At 59.0% G+C, this 24,127-nt stretch overlaps 8 protein-coding genes across 8 annotated transcripts; 5 read left to right on the forward strand and 3 right to left on the reverse strand.

Annotated features, from left to right (window-relative positions):
* Positions 1 to 478: 478 nt before the first annotated feature.
* On the reverse strand, positions 479 to 2,845 carry A1Q1_03127 (uncharacterized protein; the record flags this gene model as incomplete). Its single annotated transcript, XM_014328217.1, has 3 exons — positions 479 to 1,681; positions 1,761 to 2,016; positions 2,283 to 2,845. 3 exons carry the CDS (start codon positions 2,843 to 2,845, stop codon positions 479 to 481), a joined length of 2,022 nt encoding a protein of 673 aa, XP_014183692.1.
* A 631-nt stretch (positions 2,846 to 3,476) lies between these two features.
* Positions 3,477 to 5,701, forward strand: A1Q1_03128 (uncharacterized protein; the record flags this gene model as incomplete). Its single annotated transcript, XM_014328218.1, has 3 exons — positions 3,477 to 4,009; positions 4,241 to 4,472; positions 4,511 to 5,701. 3 exons carry the CDS (start codon positions 3,477 to 3,479, stop codon positions 5,699 to 5,701), a joined length of 1,956 nt encoding a protein of 651 aa, XP_014183693.1.
* A 272-nt stretch (positions 5,702 to 5,973) lies between these two features.
* Positions 5,974 to 7,493, forward strand: A1Q1_03129 (uncharacterized protein; the record flags this gene model as incomplete). Its single annotated transcript, XM_014328219.1, has 3 exons — positions 5,974 to 6,236; positions 6,303 to 6,627; positions 6,669 to 7,493. 3 exons carry the CDS (start codon positions 5,974 to 5,976, stop codon positions 7,491 to 7,493), a joined length of 1,413 nt encoding a protein of 470 aa, XP_014183694.1.
* A 207-nt stretch (positions 7,494 to 7,700) lies between these two features.
* On the forward strand, positions 7,701 to 12,026 carry A1Q1_03130 (uncharacterized protein; the record flags this gene model as incomplete). The annotated part of the gene is made up of 7 exons (XM_014328220.1): positions 7,701 to 8,295; positions 8,349 to 8,963; positions 9,038 to 9,285; positions 9,873 to 10,137; positions 10,303 to 10,373; positions 10,431 to 11,065; positions 11,168 to 12,026. The coding sequence occupies 7 exons, from the start codon at positions 7,701 to 7,703 to the stop codon at positions 12,024 to 12,026; spliced, it is 3,288 nt and encodes a 1,095-aa protein (XP_014183695.1).
* A 739-nt stretch (positions 12,027 to 12,765) lies between these two features.
* A1Q1_03131 (uncharacterized protein) lies at positions 12,766 to 13,473 on the forward strand (the record flags this gene model as incomplete). Its single annotated transcript, XM_014328221.1, has 1 exon — positions 12,766 to 13,473. The coding sequence occupies one exon, from the start codon at positions 12,766 to 12,768 to the stop codon at positions 13,471 to 13,473; it is 708 nt and encodes a 235-aa protein (XP_014183696.1).
* A 387-nt stretch (positions 13,474 to 13,860) lies between these two features.
* On the forward strand, positions 13,861 to 16,302 carry A1Q1_03132 (pre-mRNA splicing factor; the record flags this gene model as incomplete). The annotated part of the gene is made up of 4 exons (XM_014328222.1): positions 13,861 to 13,931; positions 14,040 to 14,446; positions 14,488 to 14,569; positions 14,619 to 16,302. The coding sequence occupies 4 exons, from the start codon at positions 13,861 to 13,863 to the stop codon at positions 16,300 to 16,302; spliced, it is 2,244 nt and encodes a 747-aa protein (XP_014183697.1).
* A 161-nt stretch (positions 16,303 to 16,463) lies between these two features.
* A1Q1_03133 (formin binding protein 3) lies at positions 16,464 to 18,817 on the reverse strand (the record flags this gene model as incomplete). The annotated part of the gene is made up of 6 exons (XM_014328223.1): positions 16,464 to 16,982; positions 17,035 to 17,856; positions 17,914 to 18,211; positions 18,281 to 18,360; positions 18,409 to 18,504; positions 18,572 to 18,817. The coding sequence occupies 6 exons, from the start codon at positions 18,815 to 18,817 to the stop codon at positions 16,464 to 16,466; spliced, it is 2,061 nt and encodes a 686-aa protein (XP_014183698.1).
* A 303-nt stretch (positions 18,818 to 19,120) lies between these two features.
* Positions 19,121 to 22,373, reverse strand: A1Q1_03134 (uncharacterized protein; the record flags this gene model as incomplete). The annotated part of the gene is made up of 11 exons (XM_014328224.1): positions 19,121 to 19,331; positions 19,371 to 19,449; positions 19,504 to 19,659; positions 19,868 to 19,994; positions 20,046 to 20,105; positions 20,158 to 20,170; positions 20,247 to 20,412; positions 20,463 to 20,982; positions 21,026 to 21,162; positions 21,230 to 21,974; positions 22,227 to 22,373. The coding sequence occupies 11 exons, from the start codon at positions 22,371 to 22,373 to the stop codon at positions 19,121 to 19,123; spliced, it is 2,361 nt and encodes a 786-aa protein (XP_014183699.1).
* Between the last annotated feature and the right edge of the window lie 1,754 nt (positions 22,374 to 24,127).

Raw genomic sequence — 24,127 nt, forward strand, 5'->3', positions numbered from 1 at the left:
TTTGTATTCCATTAGCTTGCAGTGTACCCATCGGCCTATGGGCAGCCACGAGTGGTCCTCTCGTCCCTGGGAACATCCGCGTAAGGTGAATTGCTCGCATTCAGCTGCATTGGAGCGGGCAGCAGTCATTGACGTGGCCTTGCTGGGGTCCACGTCATATGCAGCAAGCTAAAGATATTCATTCGGTCAATTGATAAGCCATACCGGATGGCGGGCGGCCCGAGCAAGACCTTATCAACGGCTATCGTCAGCCACCGTCTCTCCTCATGTGCACGGAGTTTAGGATCCGCACCATTACGGCCAGTCTTAAGCTGACAGTGATCTGACGGCCAACGTCCGCGAATTCAGCTGTGCTGACAAACTCATAAATGAGTTCTCAATGTGAACTATTCAGGACTCGATCTCTAACGCGCACTTCAGATGCAGCATCCATGCGTCATTGCCTCGGGACATCTGCATCTGCCATCCATACACCTACCTACAGCTCCATCTCCTCCTCTTCAATCTCCTGTTCAACGCGCGGGTACTTCCGGGCCTGCCACGCCTCAGCAAACACCAGTCCTGCTTGTGCAACTGCACTCAAGTACAACCCCTCAAAGTAAGAGCTGCCGGTAAGGAATGGGGAGATCAAACCAATCAGGGAGAACGCCCTGAGGTAGCAGCTGAGGGCGTAGTTACCCGCAAATGTACCGGAACGATAGTTCATGACGAGTTGCGAAATTTGACCGGCAGAGACGAGCGCGAGGGCCAAAGGAAGCAACTTCCTTTTCCGGAACAGGAAGTACGGGCCGTAGTTGCCCTTATGCCATGCCCGAGTACCCGGGAAAATAGCGTTGTAGTTGTCATGCCAGTACTCGCCGTGAGAAGACCCGATGAGCCGGATAGGAAAGAAGTATGCCGCATACGTCGCACATGCCAGAAGAGCGGTGCAGCAAGCAATCTCCCGCCAGGTTGGGCTAAGCCGAGCACTCCGCCGCTCCCTAGCTGTTAGTGGAACTTGCACGATGCGGAAGGCGGTCGGCTCCCCAGGTCCGTTTTCCCTCTCCTTCTCGGCCACGAAGGGCAATAACAGGCGCAGCTGCAAGACTGCAGGAAAGAACAGGATCGGCCAAATGGCCAACCAGAAGATGCCGTCCCTCAGCGTATACCTGTAGTAGTCCCATGTACCCACGATATCGCGCAGGATACTGCCAGACACCACAAACGTCAGACCGCTTAGGCTGATACCTGTTGCTGTGCGGCGGGTCGCCCAGTACAGTACAGTCAGGATGGTAGCAGCATATCGTGCACCTTCCGACAGTGTAGAAATGGTAATACCGAGACCAACCCCCAAGCGTGGCCCGATCCCCAGCATAGCGTGCGAGAGCTTGAGTCGGTCTTGCGCCTGTTGGATATACTTCTTTCGCTCCCAAGGGTCACGCGGCTGCTCCATAGCCAGGAGCACGCCCAGTCGCACCTCATCAATCAAAGAGAGACTGAAGTGAACCGAATGACGCAGAGCGGAATCGTGCCGGATTGCGGTATATTCTTGAGGGGTAGGTTTGGGCACAGTGAAGAATGGCGGGTATCGGCGCCTATCCCAGTCGGCCCACTCGTATTCGTCTTCACTTCCCTCTTTGAACAGGGGCTTGCCGAACGCGTATCCGGCATACCAATGGCCCATAGAGTCGTAGGTCTGCTCCTCGCACATGAGCCGGTGACGGCCGCCCAAAGCAGGACTTCTACACTGGCTCATCAGCCTCGTCCATGCTAGCACTCACGCTGTCCGAGAGCACACGTTCGCCCCATTCCGTGAAGCCCGTGTAATCCATATGTGAGGTTCTTTTGAGTAGGACCATCTTGACTACGTCTGCGAAGTAGGAACCCATCTCCAGCAGTGGGACGCGGATGGACAAACTCTCCAGAAACACCTTGCGAGCATTGTCAGCGCTCTCGACAGGGATGTCGCCCCCCTGGTCCTTCCTCCTGTTTTGCTCAGGCATAACTCCGATCGCGGTCTGTGCTGCCTGCAGCACCCTGATGTCATCAGCGAACAGGTCGATCTAGGGCTCACTGTCCACCCAGAGTTGGCAGATCGTCCACGTGGTCTCTGTACCACAGAGTCCAGCGCAGGTCATCCAGGTGTGGGATCAATGTGATTGCGGCGTACACCTTTGGCCGCCGTGTGTCCGTCCCGTGGTTCCAGTAGTACGCCCAACCCGCATCATTCCCCGTCATGTTCTCTGGAACCTCAGCACCCAGAGGTTGCCTACTTTCAGCTCTGTACTACTAGGACGGCTCACAGGTACTTCTCCGGGATGTCGAGATCAACTGTCGCCTTCACCGTGCTGTTGCGTATGGTCAGGCTGTGGGCGACGACGCCGCTCCACAATTCTTCCGTCTCGGGGACATGCAAGATCTGGCACGATGATAGTCCTCCCATGCCTCCTTTCCTCCTATAGGCCACTGAGGACATCTCTCCATAAGCCATCCAAAGGCGAAGCTCTTCCTCAGACTCGGAGTCATGCCCGCCATCCTCCCTGAACAACTGCCGATACCATTGCACCTCGCCGAGCGCACTGCACTCGGGCCACTTGTTCTCGTCGATGGGTTTATGGGCAAAGACGCTGATGCCGATGTCGAATACTAAATCCTCGTCGAAGAGCGGTTTCACTCCGGTCTTCCCGAAGAGATGACGATGCGGATCCCTGGTGCCTCGCACGAGCTCAAACGCCAGCTTTCCCACAGTACCGAGGACGAACAGCGTACCGAGGAAGCACAGTCCGGCGAAGACGGGGATAGCGCTGTCATTACTAAGGCGAAGAAAGGTCAGCGGCAGCTGCGGTCGCGATCGGAGCCGGTCCATGGGGAAGTGGATGGAAACATGAGCTTACGTGTGACTAACCCGGGTATATAAATGAAGTCGAACAGTCGTCGCGTCGCGGCCGGCTCGTCCACACACATACGCCAGCAGATCGGCACGGTTCCTGCTTTTTCCCAATCTGGTGCTTGATTGGACGTGCCTGGCTGGCTGGCAGGGCGTGTCGCGCTTCAATCGCTGTTCAGTTGTCTGCTTGCAATGACGTATCGGTGGCTTGTTGAGGCTTGGTGTTAGCATTCAATAATGCACATGCAGAATGGAATCCTATGCTGTGGTCTAAGTGACGTTCCTGCACTGCAGGCTCTCCTGGGATGACCGTGGCGCAACACAAGAATCCGTGTTGTTTCACGTGATCGGTCTGTGATAACCCTAATCGCGACACATCTCGCAGGGCCAACCCCCTTTAGTAGCCGAGCATCAAGGCATCAAGGCGACACGCAACTCTGCCTACCCCCAGGAACGCTAGTCAGGCCCATCAGGCTCGTGACTTACCTCAAACCTAACCCCTCTGCAGGCGGTGCATGCTCCACAGCACACATCGACAACCTGAGATCGGAGACGGTGATCGTCCCTCCCGCCGTGTTGCCTTTGCTCATCCCAGGCGCATCTATCGAAAATGGATGCTCATCGACCTTTGCGCCGCCGACCGCTGCGATTCCCAAGCTTCCGGATACGGTTCTTGCCCATATTCGCCGGGCTGTCCTTCGCCGGTCTGGTCATCGCCCTCGGCACATTGATCTATGTCTCCTACGACTGGGTCAGGGTGATTTCTGACCCGTACTGGCTGTCCTACGAGCAGAGTTACAGGTGGCACACCAACGGAGTCCGCTCCCTGATCCACGAGGGCGTTCGATTCGATGTGGGGTTGAGCATCTTCGCCGTCAAGCCAGCCAACGGTACAGAGCGCCCGGAGTGCACGGAGGAGAAACTCGCTCAATGGAGATCGAGCAGGATAGGCTTCACGAAAGCCGACGAAGGGCCTGACATCCTGAGGACATCGGATCGAAGGCTGGATGACAAGCCTCCCTGCGATTCTCTCTACGTCCCTGAGACCAATGAGCTCTGGAGCGGAATTGTCGCTCGCGATCTTACGTTGGCTGACAAGACGAGTGAAAGTGGTATCGATTTTAACATTCCTCCGGAAACTCTGTGAGTGGTTCGCGAGATACAAACCAACTGAGTCCAGTGAACTTCTGTTGAAGGAGCCTCGACAACTGATAGGGGTTGGTCCAATGTCAACCCTAGTGTACGCGACTGTCACGTTAATCCCCAAAGTTGGGGTCGCTGTCAGCAACGTTGAGTGGTACAAGGACGGTATGGAGGATCTGCCCTATGTCGGCGACGGGTGAGTGAACGGGGTCTTAGACTGAGGGCTAACAGAAGTCTCTTTGCGGAAGCTACAAAGTCCGTTCCAGTCAAGGAGGGCGTCAAGAATGCCACAGCACTTCGGCAGACATACCTGAATAGTCTGTCTGTTCGCGTTCCGCTCGTGAAAACAAACTTCAGGGGTGCGTTTGTGGCGACCGGGGTGCAAGCAACACTGTTACGCCAAACGAATTGGATCAAGAGAGATGTATTTGAGGACCGTCACGCGGTGCTCATGCACGGAGCTGTGAGTTGGAAAGCCTGCGCAAAGTGGCTAACGGATAGTGTACGTCACGCGCCCGAAACTGGGTCAAGCATCGCCTGTTGTGCGCTGAGGAGCGATACGAAACCACTGGACATTGGCGGGCGGCGTATGAACTGGAAACAAAGACCGCCAAAAGACGCTACAGCCACCTTCATTATGCACCCTACCTCAGCTACTCTGGGGTCGGCTCTATGAGCCATTTGCAAGTTCCCAAAAGCTCGCAGCTGAAGGAGTTTGGCCACCACAACCTGAAATTCCGTCTCGCCATTGTGGGGCACCGGCGCATGGGCTTCCTTGATCACGAAACCGTTCTTAATCCCCAGCTGGGGAGAGACCGAGCGGAAGACCAACGTCGGCACGACGGCTACGAGGCACTGCATGCCGTGCTGGGTCTCCGGGGTTGGAGGGCTGCTCGTCTTGGTGGAAGCCATGTGCTCTCCGTTTTATCATGGGTTGGATGGCTGATGGGGAGGCTCCTGATACTTCTGTATTGGGCCACTCGCACTACTACAACTGGCATCAGCTTATGGGGCACATCGCTGCTCGTCATCGGTGAAGCCCTACGCAGCATCGCGTTCACGTACGACTACTACCTGGAGACCCTTCCAAGTTGGCTCTTCTACGTCTCAATCTGGGGCATCCTGCTTCTTCCTGAAGTTCTGCAATTAAGAGCCATTCTGCCGACATCGCTCGAAAAGCAGGGTGACACATGGACAGTGGCAGATATCCCCCGCACGGCGCGCGAGCGCAGGTCTGCTCGCCTCGACATCGGCCCCTTCTATCTCGCCGTGCTCTGGGTCACCCTCACCGCTGCCTCATACATGGTGTATGGATGGCCGATGAGAGTCCTACGTGCGTCGCAGGACCATTTCATGCGCAAGCAATTCGAGTACCCCTACCTTGGTGAGGAGGTGTTTAGCCGCATGTCGCTCCTTCCCATCGCGCAGGCCACTGTCACAGCTGGGCAGATCGCACAGCTTGTCATGAACTTCCGCTCCAAGACCTTCGCGGGCAACTATGCCCTGACATGCGCTTGTAAGGTAGCTGCATTGGGTGGGATGGCGGCGCCCTTCGTCGCTGGCAAGGCGTACCATGAGGGATTGTATCTCGGTGCTGTCGCTCAGGGGTTTCTTGTGTTAGCTGAGGCTGCACAGGCTGCGTGGTACCCTCGGGTTGAGCAGGAGGTGGAGGACGACGACGTGGAGTTGTGAACGACAGGCATTGTATTACGCATCTTCGGATGACGATGTGAGCAGTTGCTGTTTGGGGTCGCCCATAAGGATCGATAGCCAGATGAAGTGCCTGGCATTTACCGACCCGTTTGGGTTTCGGTCAGGAGTAGGTACGCCGTGTATAGCACATAGTCTTGAGTCCGAGCTCATGTGACTTGGGGGCTGTGTTGGTGGTCCACTGATGCTGGAATCTTAAGCGTCGACACTCACGACGCCGATGATAGCTCCAGGACAGCACCCACTCCGCCACCATGACCTCAGCTACCACCGTGGGCCCCTTGATCAAACCGAAGCCGGAACTCACAAACCAGCTGAGACCGCCCTGGAATGGACTGGAGCTATACGAACACAGGTTCCGCTGGGGGTATCGACCTCGGGGCTTCCCCTACGAGCCCTACTCCTTGGCCGAGGAGAAGCGGAGGGCCCGGCGACGCTGCGGGTGGGCGGCTGAGCGTGTGCTCTCAGCCCCGCATGCCGAGATGCGCTGGATTGAACGAAAGTTCATCGTACCCATGTGCGTCTGCAGGAGCGGGAGGCCCCGAGAACGCTACGTGACATGCCTGCGCTTTCAAGATCTCAGCGACCCTCTCAACGTCGATCTCCCTGACACGTGCCAGGAGCATCTTGTCGAACCGGGGATTGATGAAGACGGCGGTGGAAGGCCCAGCTCGCTCCCAGAAACATTGCGCGGTGAGCTTGCCGAGAAAGAGGGTTGCACATCGCAGGGTAGGCGTTGGATCACTGTGAAGAGGGCCACGTTCCATCAAGCCCGCGAAACGTTGGTGGCGTACTACGAGCATCTGATTGCGTATGCGGAAGTTCTGCGGGACACACCTGCGGCTCCCTGGGTTACGTCTGAAGCCGCCGAGCAGGTCAACATGAGAGCGACATACGCTGGATGCCTGGTTGGTGAGTCCGTCTCCTCCACTCCGGCGGGATGTGACAGACCGCGGCCCTGATGGAGATCTACTTTGACAGCGTACGCACAAGCGGAGAAAGATATGATACCAAACTCCCACCTCCTCCCAAAGTCTGGGAGGGAGACGTATCGGCCCTCTTCATCGGAGGGCCGGAACTGCCGTGGGGCATTTGGGACCTCCGCAAGAGATGGGGCGAAGACGGGCTGCCCGATATCGTTCCCAGGCTTGTGCACTGGGTTTCCCGCAGAGGCGCGCCACTGCTGCCCAATGAGCTGGTGCACCCTGCCTACGAGGAGTTCTGCGACATGGGGCTTGACGGGACATTTGCCGAGACTCGGAACGGCAATGACACGATTTCGATGAGCGGCCTTGAACCGGCGACACGCAAAGTCCAAAACGCCCTCAAAGACCAGGCAGCCTTGTTCACTCGTCTACGCGAGGCTCAATCTGGCGTGAACGACCCCGAAAGCAGCGATAGCGCGCTGCTTCAGCTCGGTGCTCATATGCGCCAGCTGCGTGGACTTTTGCGTGAGTTCCTCGGACGCCAGCCGATACTTACGCCAGGTGTGCTCTTGTTCACGACGCGCTATCTCACCATTCAGGCTCAGAACGGAGAAACACCTCCACAGTGTGCACCGTGGAAAGGGCCGAGTGTTCTGGCCGACTGGCGAGCAGATCCGGCCGACCAGACGGACATCATGGACAGCGGCCGTCTCAGCGGCTACGTTCCCCAGCTCATCATGCACGTGAACGAGCACGGACTGCCGGAGTTGCCGGAGGCGGTGCGGAAAGCGGACGAGGTGGTGAAAGGGGTGACTGCGTGTCTTGAGGAAGGCCAAAGTGGGCATTGATGCATTCATTGAAGGACGGCGTGGTCCGAGCGGCGTCGGAGCCGGTCCGACGGCGGAGGCGGTGCGGCGTCTCCAGTGCCGGTTACTTTCCGCGCGCCCTTGGCGGTCCGAGTCCAGTCACCTTATCAGCCTCCGATGTTTGTCTCTTATCTTTCAACTTCCCATCTACTCCCATTTCATCTTCAGCAGCTCACAACAGTAACAAGCATGGCTGACCGCTACGTGGACGGGCAGCCTGAGCTGCCTGCCATCACCGCGCCGCGGCTTCAGTTTGCGCAAGGGTTCCCGAATGGAGTATTCGATCTCGACGTTGAGCGCCGTGTTGCAGCTGAGCGAGGGGGTGATGCCGAGGTCTCTGAGCTCGCCGGGCCACATGCGACCATATGTTGGGCTGATTATAAGTTTGGCGTCCTGCGGCGGGTGATGAATCGGAAGGAGACAAGAAGCAAGGCGTACGTGACTGAGATCCGGTTCGGATTCTCCCCTGACAGTGCGATATCGGAAAAGGAGGGACAAGGCGACAAGCACAGGGACGGCGAAGACTCGGACGCTTTCTCCGGTGCAATCAGTGAGGGTAGTGGAGTCGAAGAGAGCAAGGAGGGCGTCAATGGCGGCCTCACACGGCAAGAGTTTCGGCAGGCGTACCATTCTCTCTGCTCATATGCGGATCGCATGACAGCGTACGCGGGCCAGCTCCCGGCCGTCATTGCACGAAATCGATCCTCCCTTCTTGTCTGGGCACTGGCTCATGATGCCGCAGATCAGGTGAAGCAGCGGGCTGAGGCGGCATGCAAGGCTGTCGGTGAGTTCTTGACATTGCTGATCTGACCTCAGCTCTCGTGGAGAAGTTTGCAGATGAGCTTTCCTTTGTGGAGAAGAAGTATCGGCTGCCCCCGCGATGGGAGACATGGTGCGGTTCCGTCGCCGACTTCTGGATCGGCTGCACACAGGCACCCCTTCCGTATGCGGAAGAGCAGAAGGTATACCAATGGTCAGACTTCGTCCCCCAGCTCCTACACTGGGTCCAGCACCGGGGGCTGCCTCTACTCCCAGACAACCTGATCCACGCAACGGCCTACGTCGAGTTCGTGGACAGGAAGTTGGGACACTTTCCGTTGCCGGCGAACCGGACAGTGTACGAGTGGGTCACGGCGGGAGAGGGGCACTACAGGTACCGCACGATGGTGGAGCGGTGGACACCTCTGCCATCCGTTGCCCGGCGGTTGGGTATCGATCACGTCGAGAAGGAGTGGGGCCGCGATCCTCTTGAAGTTCGCTATGCCAGTGGAGTGCTTACGCTGCCCGAGATCGTATGCGCGACGGACACTCTCCGCCTCGCCGTCAACTATGATCTCTCCAAGCTCCGAGATGTGCTTGGGAAGTATGGGGAGACCCACCCAGGGGAGCTAGACATTGTGGTTTTGACTGCCAAGCTCCTGCGCCATATCCGCAAAGTGAGGGGACTATATCGTGAGTTGGATCTTGGAGGGAGCTGATCTCAGGTGCACTCATCTTTACTGGTCGTTATCTTGGCGAGTTCTCAGCTCTGAATGGAAAGGTCCCTCCGCCCTGGGTGCCATGGTCTGGCAAGAGCGTCTTCGACGACCCATTTGGTGACCCCAGCGATCAAACGGAAATCATGGTTGGCGACCGCTTGAGCGAGTACGTCTTCCATCTTATCGCTCACGTGAACTCCAAGGGCTTGCCGGAGTACGCGGACGTTGAGCTGCGCGAGGCGGTGCAGAGGGCAAGCGCCTGGAACAGTGCACAGGAACACGCTCGAAGGTGTTGTGTATGTCGCTCGAAGGCAACGGATATCGCCGCCACGGCTGGCTCTGGTCCAACGGACACCGGCGTGTCTGGATCGGCTGCACTATCACACTCGCTCCCCACTGGTAGTGGCCTCGGCGTCATCTACCCGGAATGCTCGCACTCAAGCTCCGAGCGCAGCGGAGGGGGAGGCTGGAGCGGCGGCGATGTAGGAGGCGTGGGAGGCGGGGGAGGTGGCTTCGACGGCGGCGGGGGAGGCTTCGGCGGAGGTGGAGGTGCGGACTGTGGAGGGTCATCCAGTTGGTAAACATGCATCAGTCGTCAGAAGTACTTTGAGCACTGAACTCACCGGAAGACCATCGAGCAGCGCCTGGTTCCACCGCAGTGGTGTTTTCAACGCGGCTTCCAGTGCTTTAAGATCAACGCTATGGTCTCTCGACGTCTATCTCGTCTCCAGGGCAAAGAAAGCAGTCGCACAAGTCTGGACCGCATTTGAAACCGATAACTCACAACAGGCGTGTTGGTAATCACCGTTCAGTATCTCGACTGCTTCACCAACCTGGACCCCACTCCCATACGAAACTCCGCACGTAACTCCTGGTTTTTTAGATGTACCCCTCTGGTGATGTGCTAGCAGACGTGGACGGTCACCCGCACGATCAAATCGACGTCATGATAGGCGGAAGACTTAGCGAATACGTCTTCTACCTCACCGCGAGTTTCAGCACTCTCGGATTGCCGAAACCTGTGGCGACGTTGGACTCCATGTTGGAGAGAGCGAGCACTTGGGCACGCGGGGCAGGAGCCTTTGCAACCGGACCTGGAAGGCTTCGGAGCCCATGTCCCCTTCTGCATGCGCCGTCAGGAAGCCGAAGTCCGCAGTCTTTGAAAGGCATTCGGGAGGTGACCTGGGATCAGAACCCACGCAGAAAGGAAATGCAGTGGCACCAGTTGCGGTCGTCATTGTCGAAGAGGGTTCTTCGGCGGTCGGTTTGCCGGCTAGCTCCTGATGCGCATATGGGCAGCACTGACCCATAAGCGCTGCAAGCTATGCAAGAGCATCAGATCGTCGGCGAAGCGGCATTCCCTTTATGGTGCGGCACCGCTCGGGTCCGTGCGAGTGAGGAGGACACTGTGCCCCATGCTCGCGCCCCGATCATACATTAGGGCCGGCACGATTTCATCCTACCCCTTCGAATCGGCACTTCCCAGAACTTTACCATCATTCACCACTCTGCAATGCCGAGCTCCAGTCACGAACCCGATGCCCCCCGGTCACATTCGCCGTCCCATTCCCACTCGCGTTCCCTCTCCGGCATCTCGCATAGCTTCCGCCCGCCATCGCCCGAGCGCCGACCCAACACACAGTTCCCTTATGGCGAGTTCTCGTTCGAGCTGGAGCGCTTCCACGCGCAGAGCGATCATCGCATGTCCTTCCGCACCGTTGAGATCGAGGAGTGCTCGAGCGTCACGTCAGCGGGAAAGCTGGTGTGGGTCGAGAATAGGCGGCATCGTCTTAGCGGCACTCCACACCGGACTCATCGCAGCCCAGCGTTCATTACCGAGCTGCGATACTTGCGGTTCGAAAGGGGCGTTGCCATTCCCAGGTTCATGAAGAGGCACGAGTTCAGGCAGGCAGTCGACAACTTGTGGAAGTACCATCGGAAGATGTTCTTGACGACCGACTCGATCGAGAAGGAATACGAATACGAGTTGACGTCTCCACTCAATGCGCACATTGCCGAGGATGTGGTGGAGCAGCTTCTGGCCCGCAGAGAGAACGCCAAGCAGCTCAGCGGTAAGTGACCCAGCTTGTTTGTCGAGCTGATGTCAGAGGTGATGGAGGCCTTTGCGGCGAAGCGTGCTCAGGACGAGACGGCGTACTCCTTGACGCCACTGCGTAGTTGGAACGGCACTCCCGACGAGATCGCCGCCATGCTCAACGGCTATATCCCACCGCCAGCGCCTGGGGTGGGAAACGATGACTTCGCTCTGCACCTCGCCGCCTTCCTCCTGGAGCATGGTCCCCCGATGCTGCCGCACGACCTCGTATATCTAGGAATATACGAGGACTCGAACTTCATGGACGAATGCGGAGGGAGTGTCGACGAGCACGGTGGCGCATCGCACTTTACCTGGGGCTGCTTGACGAAGGCGCACCTTGGACCGAGGCGCTGGACCGGATTTGGACTTGAGGAGCCAGAGGTCTTCCTTGTACCGCTAGATGGCATCGTCGAACACATCTCGTACAGCGGAGGAAGGCTGTCGAGCGCCGATATGAGATGGGCGGTGCAGATGATCCGCGGTGCGTTCGGCCAGGCATTCCCGATATTTGAAGGGTTGCGATCTCTCAACGGAGCTCAGCCGGGGATGATCGACATCGAGAAGCAGGCAGCGATCATTCGGCAGTATGTCCGGAAACTGAGGGGCTTGCAGCGTGAGTTTATCCCGGGAAAGTGGCTAACCGAAGGCGCAATTCTGCACACGCATCGATACCTCTTCATTCAGGCTGAGGCGCGCTTGACCCCGCCGTACTGGTCACCGTGGGCTGGACACCTGTTCGAGGACCCGCGCGCTGATCCATTCGACCAGGCCGACATGATGGACGGAGACCGCCTAAGCGAGTATGCCTTCCATCTCGTTTCCTACCTTCACCGACATGGGCTGCCATCGCCACCGCACGAGTTGGAGGTTGCAATGACGAACGTCCGCAAGTGGGACGAGAGAAAGGCGGCCAGCTGGACGGTACCGTTAAATCGTTAGCCATGGGTTCAAATGCTGGTGTTCGGTACCGCTATAAAGATCTCCTAGACCGTCAATCGAGTCGTTAGAGCTTCACAAGGTTAGGCCGGCCAGGTTCGTAGACGGGAGATGAAGAATGGGCTTTCCCTCTCTGCCGAACTACACACAGATCACACGACGCAAGTCAATACTCGTGGAACAAAGCCTAGCACAGGTTCTCAGTAGTTGCGTTGAGTCAGTTGAAGTTGGTGGAGTGAGAAAGGTGAATCTCGGTGGATGAAGAGATGGAAAAACTCAAGCAGCCGTGGGGAAGGCCATAACTGGTTGCGTTGCAGAGGGATGACGTCAGGCACAATCAGCCAGGATGTAGCACCGATCTCGCCACCGAAATAAATGAGCGGCGAGCAGCTCTCTCCCAGCCATCTCCGTTTAGCGTCGGCGTCGGCGACGGCGAATTGGCTAATCAGAAGGCAATTGCCGTGCGAGGTCAGAAATAACGCGGGAAGCAATGGAAAGTCTAGACAGAACGCGCAATGTCGTCTGGGAAAGGCCAGGCGTGAGCTGTGACGATCGGCAGAGTTCCTGAGAACGTCATGTGACAGGCATCCGTCGCCTCGGTCGTACCTTCCACTCTATCTCCAAAACACCCTTCCTCGTCACAGCGAACGCATCTCTCGCCTTCACAGTTCTTCATCTTCATCACTGTTAGCCCAAAGTACGTGCGACCTGTCATAGCGCCGATATACGAGCTAACGACAGAATGACACTTCTGCCCATTCTTACCCTCGCCCTTGCTGGCACCGCCACCGCCGGCCACTCTCGTCGCTCAGCGGGCAAGAAGCTGGAGAAGATCAACGGCTGCGCTTTCGCCGACACCTCCTGCGCCAGCGAGATCGAGTGGACCTCCCCCTGCTGCCGGGCTGGAAACTGCCACTACGACCGCCTCGAGTCTGGTGTGTGCGTGCCCGTCGTGCCGGACGCCTCCACCTTTGACTCTGGTAACTGCTGGGTGGCCGAGGTCTCTCCCCGCCAGACGGGATTCGGCTCCCTTGAGCCTGGCCCTCTGTTCGACGATGCGGCGACCAATGCCCACGCCGATGAGATGAACTCGCTCACGTACATTGCCCCGACGCGCGAGTGGGACAGCTGGGCGCTCAAGCATGTCACTGTGGGCGCAACGGCTCAGACCAACTTCGAGAACGAGGTCCAGCGCAACTATGCTGCTCGTATGGCGTACCATGCTGCCAATGACAGCACCTCGGTCCACAAGAAGCAGGGAATCAAGCAGTACGAGGGTCCCGAGTGGGTGCACGTCGCCACCTTCAACCTCGGTGACTGCTCCAGCATTCCCCGCGGAAGCATCATGACTGGCAGCATGCGTGTCGCGGTTGAGAAGAAGGAGGAGGGTACCGATGTTCTTCGCTCTGTCGGAGGCCTGCTCAGCTCGCTTGCCAAGCAGTACCTGTAAAGCACTTTTCACGACACATCAACTTAGAAACGCATGTAGTTATCTCACAACCGCTAGACCAATCGCGTAGCCCCATGTCATAGATCCATAGCAATGTATCCGAGTCCGAAGGAGACTCTCAGTCAGAAGAGCGCATGTATCGACATTCACAGCTGTCCTCGGTCTGATTCGAACCCTGCCCCCTGAGTGTCAGTGACATCAAAAAGCAAGCCTCGATTAGGCACGCAGGGAATAGGCGTCCAATATCCCCATCCGCACGTGGCCTCCACCTATTAGGCGCGTCAGCAGAAAGTTCTGACCACCGTCAGATTTGCCGCCCAGCGACAACACAAGGGGAGCCGATCACACCGCTGCTGCTGTCAACATACTACATATCCACTAATCGACATGTCGGAACCTCCCGCTAAGCGATCAAAACCCTCCAGCGGTGCGAGCACTCCCGCTGAGAACCCCTACCTGTGAGTGTGAGAGCTGAGCGCAGTGCAGACACTGCTTCCCGTGGAGCAAGCTTCCTTAAATGAGCAGTGCTAGCTACTATCGTACGGAATTGGCAGCTGACTCTACAGCGCCCACATGAACGACAAGAACGGATCCTCCTCGAGCAATGGTGTCAAGAACCCGCTTGCCGGCCTTGTGCCGCGCAAGGTCACGGCTGACCAGGCCAAGGCGATCATGGACGCGGACGTGAACCCGTTCAAGGGCCTCGCGCCCTTCAGCGCGGGCTACCGCAAGATCCTGGAGGTGCGCAAGAACCTGCCGGTGTACGACAAGATGGACGAGTTCCTTAAGGTGTTCAGCAAGAACCAGATCACGGTGATGGAGGGCCAGACGGGATCGGGCAAGACGACGCAGATCCCGCAGTTCGTGTGCTACGCCGACATGCCGCACCTCCGTGGCAAGATGGTGGCGTGCACGCAGCCGCGTCGTGTTGCTGCGATGAGTGTTGCGAAGCGTGTTGCCGACGAGATGGACGGTAAGCTGCGTGATCGTGTCTGAGCTAACAGGACAGTGCAGCTCGGCAAGCAGGTCGGTTACAGCATCCGTTTCGAGGACATGACGGAGCCGGGAACGACCTTCCTCAAGTACATGACGGACGGTATGCTTCTGCGTGAGGCGATGAACGATCCGCTGCTCGAGCGGTACAGTACGATCATTCTTGACGAGGCGCACGAGCGTACCCTCGCCACCGACATTCTGATGGGCCTTCTGAAGGACATTGCGAAGCAGCGCCCGGATCTCAAGATCATTGTCATGTCCGCCACGCTTGATGTCGACAAGTTCGCCAACTACTTCGGTGACAACCAGCCCGGTGGCAAGGCGCCGATCGTCAAGGTGTCTGGACGTACCTTCCCCGTCGAGACCTTCTTCACGCAAGAGCCGGAGCAGGACTACGTTGAGGCAGCCATCCGCACTGTGCTGTTCATCCACCAGGCCGAGGACGAGGGTGACGTGCTCCTCTTCCTGACGGGTGAGGAAGAGATTGAGGACGCGTGTCGAAAGATCCGAGCCGAGGGAGAAGAGCTGGCGAACAAGGGCATGGCTGGCCCGCTCCTTGTCGTGCCGCTGTACGCCTCTCTCCCGCCGCACCAGCAGCAGCGTATTTTCGACCCCGCCCCGCCGCCGAGCCGCGACGGTCTACCCGGCCGCAAGGTCGTCGTGTCGACCAACATTGCCGAGACGTCGCTCACAATCGACGGTATCGTGTATGTCGTGGACCCGGGTTTCTGCAAGCAGAAGGTGTACAACCCGCGTATCCGTGTCGAGTCGCTGCTCGTCACGCCGATCTCGAAGGCGAGTGCGAACCAGCGTGCGGGCCGTGCCGGTCGTACGCGCCCGGGCAAGTGTTTCCGCCTCTACACCGAGAAGGACTTTGTCAAGGAGCTCGAGGACGCAACGCACCCCGAGATCCTCCGCTCGAACCTGGCCAACACGGTGCTCGAGCTGCTGAAGCTGGGCATCAAGGACCTGGTCCACTTCGACTACATGGACGCGCCCGCGCCGGAGACGATCATGCGTGCGCTCGAGCTGCTGCACTACCTCGCCGCGCTCGACGACGAGGGCAACCTCACGCCGCTCGGCGAGATCATGGCCGACATCCCGCTCGACCCGCAGCTGGCCAAGATGCTGATCGTCTCGCCCGAGTTCGGGTGCAGCAACGAGATGCTCTCGCTCGCCGCCATGCTGTCGGTGCCCAACGTCTTCCTCCGCCCCGCCAACCAGCGCAAGGAGGCCGACATGGCCAAGGCGCAGTTTACGCACCCCGACGGCGACCACCTGACGCTCCTCAACGTGTACCACGCCTACAAGGCGAATGGCGGCGACAAGAACTGGTGCTGGAACAACTACCTTAATGCGCGCAGCTTGGTGCAGGCCGACAATGTGCGCACGCAGCTGAAGCGCAACATGGAGAAGTTTGACCTCGAGCTCGTGTCCACCGCGTTCGAGGACAAGAACTACTGGAACAACATCCGGCAGGCGCTCACGTGCGGCTTCTTCATGCAGGTCGCGCACAAGGAGGGCGAGCGCGGTTCCTACTCCACCATCAAGGACAACCAGGTCGTCCGCCTCCACCTCTCCTGCGGCCTCGACCACACCCCCGAGTGGGTTCTGTACAACGAGTTTGTCCTCACCACCGCCAACTTTATCCGTACCGTTACCGAGGTCCGTCCCGAGTGGCTCCTCGAGTACGCGCCCCAGTACTTTGACCCCGAGTCGTTCCCCGAGAAGTCGGAGGCTAGGCGCGCGCTTGAGCGCGTCATCGCCAAGAAGTCGGGAAAGGTCCGCTCCAACGACAAGAAGGACAAGAAGAAGCGCAAGGAGCGCGCTTAAGGCGAGCTTAGGCGAGCAGCGCTTAGAATACCACAGTAGACATTTGGGTAGTTTAGTCGTCTCAACAAATAGATTTTCTCATTTCTTTCTGTATCATCATGCGAAAAAAGTGCATCCTCGCGGCATCCTCTACTGCCTCCACTGCTGCACATTGATGGCTGCTAAATCTCGCCCTCCTCCCGCTCGTCGTCCACTGTCGATACCCTCCGCCTCTTCGGATCCCTCTCTTCCCGCTTACGGTCGCGATCGCGCTCGCGTTCACGCTCCCTCTCGCGCTCACGTTCCCGGTCCCGGTCCCTGGGATCTCTGTAGTCGAGCCCCCGATCGCGCCGCGAGTCACGCTCACGTTCACGAGCGTACCGCTCGTCCCTGTCTCGACGCCAGTCGCGTTCCGTACGATCCACATCCATCCGGTCCCCGCGACGGTCACGATCGCGCTCAGACGCCTTCTCCTTCAGACGGCGGATGTGCTTGTCAAATGCTGAGCGGCGGTCTGCATCCTCGAGCAGCTTCCACTCGGGAATCGACGACATGTCCTTTGTCGCGTCTTCAAAGGTTGTGTCGGCCGTGATGCTCCGGATCCGCCTCAGCGCATCACGCAGGTCCTCGATCCGGTGTCGTCGCTTACGCTCTGCGCGCCGCTCCTCGTCGGCCTTGACGCGCGCCAGGCGTTCGTGGATCTGCGTGTCAGCTCAAATCTCTGACAGCGTAGCTTTCCACCACCCAACTTACCACATCAAACGCCTCCTTGATGTTCTCGGCCGGCGCCTCGACACCCGCCTCCTTCACGAGCTCCTCAAACTGCTCTCGCGTCGTCTCGAGCGTGACCCTGTTCTTGGGGATTTCGCCCTCGATACGCCCCGCGCGCTCCTCAGCCTCGACCTGCAGATCGTCGACAGCGTCCATCCACAGCTCCAGCGCGTTGCTTCCTGGCATACCCAAGAGGGCCTCGAACCGGGGATCCTTGCGGATGATGGGGAAGACGTCCTTCCACTTGGCCGCGCGGTGAAGCTTGCCCTGTTCCCGCAGCTCGCGGAGGAGCTCCTTGTACCCATCCCTTGCCTTGCGGGCGCGACGCTTGTGCTCCTTCGCCAGGCGCGCTGATTCCTCCTGGTGCTCCCGCTCCAGCCGCTGCATGTAGTTGTCGAACACGTTCAGGATGTCGATCGTCTCCATCTTGCCGAGCTTGCTGTCTTCCTTGAACGCGGACGAGCGGACGATAACGTCGTGCGCCGCCCGCCACTTGGTCGTCACGCTGATGTCGAGTGTGGAGACCAGGTCGGACAGCTTGGACGTCGCATACTCCTTCAGTTCGCGCGCTTCGGCCGCCTCAGCCTGCCGCAGCTCAGACGTGTACTCGTCCAAAAGGATGCGGCGCTCATCGGGCAAAGCACGTCGCCAGTGCTTGTTAGACGCGAAGGCCTGCTCACCCGTTTTGACGGTGTGATAGCTCTTGATGTGTGCCGCCTTGAACGCCTTACGCAAGTGCGGACGCACCTCGGCCATGCGCGCTTCCTTTGCCGCGGCACGCTCCTTCGCCTGGTTGTCAAGGAACTGAGAGTTAGCTGAAATGAACGCGCGCTTTTCCAGCTGTGAGAGATGATGACTTACCTTCTCGAACGCCGCCTTCTTCTCCGCCAACGTCTCTAGCGCCTTGTTCATCGGCTCGACGACGATGCGGCGCAGCGTCTGCTCCCACGTCCACGATTCATCGACGCCGATCCGTTTCAGAAGACGCATAAAGCCAGCCTCAGCCTCGGCATGGTTCTTGAAACCGCCGTGCGGGATCACGAGCGGCTCATTGTCTTCCTCCTCTTCTTCGGGCGAGCGAGAGCGGTATCGCTGCAGCGCTCCGCCCGGTGACGAGCCGGCTGGAGATGGACTGCGTGATCGGGCACTCGGGGCGGGTCTGTTGTCAGCTATACTCAGGCTTCACAGAACTGTTGAAAAGGTGGGTCGATAAGGGAGGGCAACTCACGAAGTCTCGCCGCGCGCCTTGCGTCGTTCCTGCTCGTCGATCTTGTTCTTCAGCTCGACAAGTTCCGGGGGAAGGTCCCACTGTGGTGTCAGCTGGATCGACGAAGACGCAAGCATAGCTGAACATACGAGGGTCTCCTTCGTGAGCGAGTTGACATAGTACGGTTTCCCCTTGGACGTGAACTGCTTCCAGGGCGTCTTGTTCATGGCCCGTTCGAAGGGCGTCTGGATTGTCAGCTTAGCTTCTGACCTGTAGCTCACTTTCAGTTCGTCCGGCTTCTCCCACACGGACTGCTTCGTGAGTGCGTGAGACCAGTACACGCGGCCGTCGGCCGACTTGTATTCTCTCTGCAAACGTTAGCGAGGAACATCTTGGGGAAGGGATGAGGTCGTTCCTCCATGAGCGAGGAAGGCTGAGCTGTCTCGCAGCTCGGGAAGTTCGCTGAGAACGGTGAGCAAGTAGAGCAGCACATACCCATTGCGACTCTCCCGGCGTTCCGGGAACCAGCGCCGAGGCCGGGGACGCTGATGCCGACATAGTTGGTGACGAATGATGTTGTTGACCTTGCTCTGCCTGGCTCGTGATCGGTCGAACAGCCAAGAGCCAGAATTCAGGACGAGCTTAGGCGTCCGCCGAAATGCTTCCGTTGGTGGAGGCTCAATAGCCATCATTTCAACGTTCCTAATAGCCTTCCTTGCCAGGTTTCTAATCAAGTGTCTAATAACGTCATCATTGAAACCCCGGGTGCTGACTGAAAGAGAACGTGAACGACAAGCACAGGTAGAGGATACAACATGCATGAGTAGATATATAAGCATAGCATATGCAGCCGATGCTAAATTAGCTGAGATACACCTGCTGGTTGAGGAGGGGCTTCGAGTGCGTCGCCGCGAGGTCCGCCAACTGGCGGAACCGCGTCATGTCCACCCTCGCCTTGAACACGACAAAGACGTGCGTCACATCGTGGTCCGCGACCTGCTCCGCGTCGGCGCACATGTCGAAGCCGGCCGCGCAGTGCGCGCACCGCAGCCACACGCCGCGGATCTGGTCACTGTGGATGTCGCACAGCGTCTCACGGTGCAGGACGTACTTGAGATAAGCGGTCGGGTCGTGCGTCGGCGGCGCAGTTGCGGGAACTTGGCCCACCTTGTTCTTGTACTGGACGTTAGCTACATTGATGACTTCATGACGAAAGGGAAAGCGCAGGCATGGAGGTGACTCACGAGCAGCGGCAGAAGCGGCCGTGGACTCGCCAGCGGCACATGCACCGGCCGGTCGAACTTGAAGAACACATGGCGCGGGTCGTGGATACGATAGCTGCGTAACTCGCAAACCGAGCAGAGGTTGTACGCCGTGGGGAGGCTGGGGCAGTTGGCGCACTGATACCGTCGGCCCATGATCCACTCATTGCAGTTGTTGCACCGGGCCGAGTGGTCTAAGTCATCCCTCTTCATGCGGCGGGTATGCGTTGCGTGGGTGGCATTGCTGCTCCCACTACCACTACCTGACCCGGCGCCGCTGCCAGGCGTGCCCCTCCCGCTTGTCTGGGACTGCGACAGGGCCGGACTCCGGTGCGTCGGCGCATACACTGTCTCGTTGTCTGGCGAGCTGGACCGCTCAGAGCCCGGCGGTTGGGCTTGGGCGACAGAAGCACTGTCCTGCAGAAACCAGCGGTCGCGCGCGCGGCGGGAGGCAGCCTCAACCTCCGCGCTAGCTAGTGGTACAGGAATCTGGTGTCAGCTGATGAGTGGGAACTGGAGCTCACTTTGATCATGATGTGATCTGCTGTGTGCGAGCCGTCACCGGCAGCCCCGATGCCCTCGCACTGGATACACAGGTCCCTGGAGTCAGCTGGCAAGTGCATCTTGTGAGCTCACCATGACGGACACACTGCACAGTGGAACCGTGGCCCAACAATGTCTTGTAAGCAGCTGACGTTAGTTACAACGATAACCGCCAAACTCACTTGTGGCAGAACGCGCCGTGGTGTCTCGGCGGCCGGGTCTCCGCGACTCGCGGCGGGGCGGGCACAACGTGCTTATCCGGCAACGATAAGAAGGCGTGCACGGGATGAATCTCCTCGACCTTCTGGTAGCACGAGCGGCAGAGGTCGAACTTGGAACACGAGACACCTGCTGTCAGCTTGCCACACCTAGTCTAGCTGCATCTAAGCTGCACTTACACTTGAAGCGGTTATGCATCAGCGGCGTGCGGCAGATGGTGCACTCGCTATCCTCGGCGTACTCGACGTCGACCCACTTGCCGTTACCCCAGATCTTCTCCCGGAACGTATGCCTAAAGCCCCTAACTCGCCGCCCGTGCCGGTCCCTACTCTTCCCCTTTGCTGCCGCTTTTGCATGCACGATGCCATGCGTCTCGATGCAGCCAGGGCACAACTCGTACCCCCTGCGGGTGTACTGCCGCTCATCGAAGCCGATCTCGTCCGCGCCGTCAGGTAATCGGGGGCTCGCAGCGGTAGGGGAAGACGCAGAGCCGTTCGTGACTGCTATACTGAGCGAGCTGGAAGTCGTGCTCATCGATGCGGTGCGGGAGCGGGGCTGTAATAAACACGCACTCGAGTCACCTGGAGCGCCGGGGACGGGAGCTGGTCCCCATGCCGTCGAGTCGCTGCCGTCGCTGTCAGACGGTATTGACGGCGGGGGCACGCGCGCAGCGAGCCGTAGGCGATTGTCGGGCGCAGACTGAGACCACATGTCACCCTCTCCGCAGCTGACGCAGACATACCGCATGTACTCTAGGCGCAGTCCGCAAGCACTGCAGTCGGGGGCGAGAGTCGGTGGTCCAGCATCTCCTTCCGGTTTCGGCGGCACCGGTGGTGGGACGCTGCGCAGGCTCGCGCTGTCGGCAATGCTTGCCTGGTCCTGGTACGAGTAATAGTAGCCTGTCCGTTAGCTGAGGACAACGGCAAAGGAGCTAAAGAGTACTCACGCCCTCTCGCGTCTCTTACGAGCGAAATGTCGCCGATCTCCTCGTCGCTGGCGTCTGGGTCCGGATCGCCGTCCTCGAATTCGCGCCGGCGCAGCCGCAGTCGCGGCATGCGGGAGGCGATCTGGCTCTGCTCCCGCAGCCAGCGCGATCCAAGCTCGCTCTGCGTGAAGTTCGGCGTTGTGCTCGTCGTCAAGGCTGAAGCGCCGTCGTCGATCACGGCGCTCTCGAAGCTGTCGGTGACGGAGGCAAGCTCGCGATCGACGACCGGTCGGCGCTGCGTTCCCGACGTCGCTGATGAGCGCCGCGACGCAGCGTAGTACCGTGGATCGTATCGCTCGGTGTAGTCAGAGCGCGAGTAGTCGCTTAGCCGGTTGGGATCAGCGCGGTAGCCGTGCGAGCCAGAGTGAGCGGTGTATGGGTCGCTGAGGCGAGAGTCGGAGCTGAGGCCACTGCGGCGGCTCATGAAGGAGCTTCCATCACTTGTCGGGAAGGAGGCGATACTGCTAGTGTCGCTGAGAGAGGGACCGTCGTACTCTACCACAACGTCTAGTCGGAGCGTGATCTTTGATGGCGGGATGTTGATGCCCGAGCGAGAGTAGAGAGACGAATGGTCATCGTCGCCGCTAACAAAATACGCGATCGCATCCGTCAGGTCGTCCTCTGTCCGGACAGAGTACTCTTCCCCGTCATCGTCGACGTACGAGAGAAAAAACGGCCATGCCGAGAGCGAGAAGCATTCTTCGATCTACCTGTCAGCTGATGATGCTCTCAGAGCATGATATCCAGAACATGCCCGTTGGCGAGACCGCGGGAGAAGCTCTGTATTCGACACAGCGCAGCTGACGAGATGGCGAGGATGGGCTGGCCCAAGCTCGACCCGATCCGCGCTGTCTGCGGCCCATCTCATCATCGTGCGAGCGACCTCCACTCTCGACTGCGGAGCCCAGAACTGTCTGGCACATGGTCTTCCCTGTCGATCAAGAATCGGTGAACTCACTCTGCTGTGCAGGCTTTCGAGGCGTGCGGTTGCAGCGCTCGGGAACTGCACACGCCGCGTCGCCCCGTCGTACCCCGCTTTTACGACTAGGGGGCGGTTCGGCCGGCCGTTCGCCGCTGGCGAGGACGAGGAGGCCGGCCCGTTCATCGTGCCGCTGCGCTTGTTGGGGCTGCCGAGGTCGTTGTCGATAGAGAGGGACGGGGCAGGAGATCGAAGAAGGAACGAGAGAGGGAAAGGAGGAGTATTATGACGGGCAGGCAGGAAGTCGGAGTCGGCACAGGAAGGAGCAAAGAGAGATGGAGGATGATTGTAGCAAAATCAGACCAGCCGTGAGATGAATGCGAAGTATGGCACGGACGACGACTGCGCCGCGCGCCGCCGTGGGCCTCCACCCTCCACTTTCAGCTTCCTCCACCAGGTCAAATCGCCGCCCGCAGCTCTCACTAGCGTCAGGCATCGGCTCTGACCGTCGTATGCAGTGCCGGCCCGCATGTCTAGGAAAGAATGCTCTATAGGTGTGCATGTATGCGACTACTTTTTCTGCTACGCAACTACGAGGACAAGAGGGGTGTACAACCGAAAAAATATAAGGGACAACTGAATATTCTATATGATGGTCGCTAGGACCGATAAGGACAAGCGCTGTCGCCGACGCAGCGGCACTGGCAGACTCCGATTGCCGAGTGAGGCGGAAGAAAGATCCGCGGCTTAGTATCCATCCAGTTCTGGCGGCTCCATCTCGCGCACAAGAGTGCTCGTGAGTTCGCCGTGGAAGAACATGCGGACGGCCATGCGAATCCTCTCGTCCCACTCGCGGTAGAAGCTGCCCTCGCGCTGCCCGAGGAGGTAGTGCACTCCCCTCGGTCCCTTGTGGAGGAAAGGATTCCTAGGCACCTCCGGGTGCAGCTTGAACAATCCGGGAAGGCGGTCCTGAGCCTGCTGCACCGTCTCCGCCGGGTACGTCGACGGAAGGGGCGGGTAGAACTTCATGGCGTACGTGGATCGCGCAATGTCGTACGGTGCTCCGCCGCGGGCCGAGAACCTCTGCCAGAGCCAGATCATCGGGTAGATCAGCGTGATAATGAGGAGGAAGAAGATGGCCCGGTTTTGAATGAGAGAAGTGAGCCAATTCGAGTCCTGGACCACGAGCAGATCGTCCTTGACCTGGAACTGGATGCTGATCGGCGTATCGGCGGACGGCTGGTAGCCCGTAGACAGAATCGAGCGCTCAATAGCATGGCGGAGGGAGACAAAGTCCCATCCCCAGATCGTCTTGCGCAGTGTGAAGCTCTTCAGCAGTCCCGGGTCGGCGCAGAACGCCTCGCACCATGCCCGCAGATCGGCCTCTGAGCCGGCGTCACCCTCGAGCAGCGCCTCCTCATCCTCCCGCCGCGTGCTTAGCGTGAGCTGGCCCGAGTTCTCGCCGCGCGTAGCCCAGAACTCCTCGTCGTCCTTGAGCGATCCCCACGGCGCGCGAGCCCGGTTCTTGCAGAACTCGCCCCAGCTCTTCCAAACCGACACAGCAGCTTGCGACGCCGCGCGCGGCTTGTTCCCGCCCTCTCCTTCAGTCGGTCCGCCGACTGTAAGAGAAAAAGTTCCGCGGTGAGCAGGCTCAGAAGATGGCTTCGCGTAAAGGAAGATGTTCGCGTTGTTCTCCGGGTGGCTGTAGATCGGTGTCAGGTCGATGTGGAAGTCGAAGTCCGTCACGCGGTACTGCTGTCCGGCCTGGACGACGCGGGGTTGTCCGTTTTGCATGACTGTTTGCGAGTGGTCGGCCGTACGGTTACGGAATGCAAAGCAGCGGACCGTCAGTGACGGCGGCATCAATGTCTCGCGGCGGATGAAGTCGTAGAGTGCGCGGGCTGAGGTCAGTTCAATCCGGCATACCAAACTGGAGACAG

The sequence above is a fragment of the Trichosporon asahii genome (assembly GCF_000293215.1).
Source record: "Trichosporon asahii var. asahii CBS 2479 unplaced genomic scaffold scaffold00004, whole genome shotgun sequence".
Lineage (NCBI taxonomy): Eukaryota > Fungi > Basidiomycota > Tremellomycetes > Trichosporonales > Trichosporonaceae > Trichosporon > Trichosporon asahii.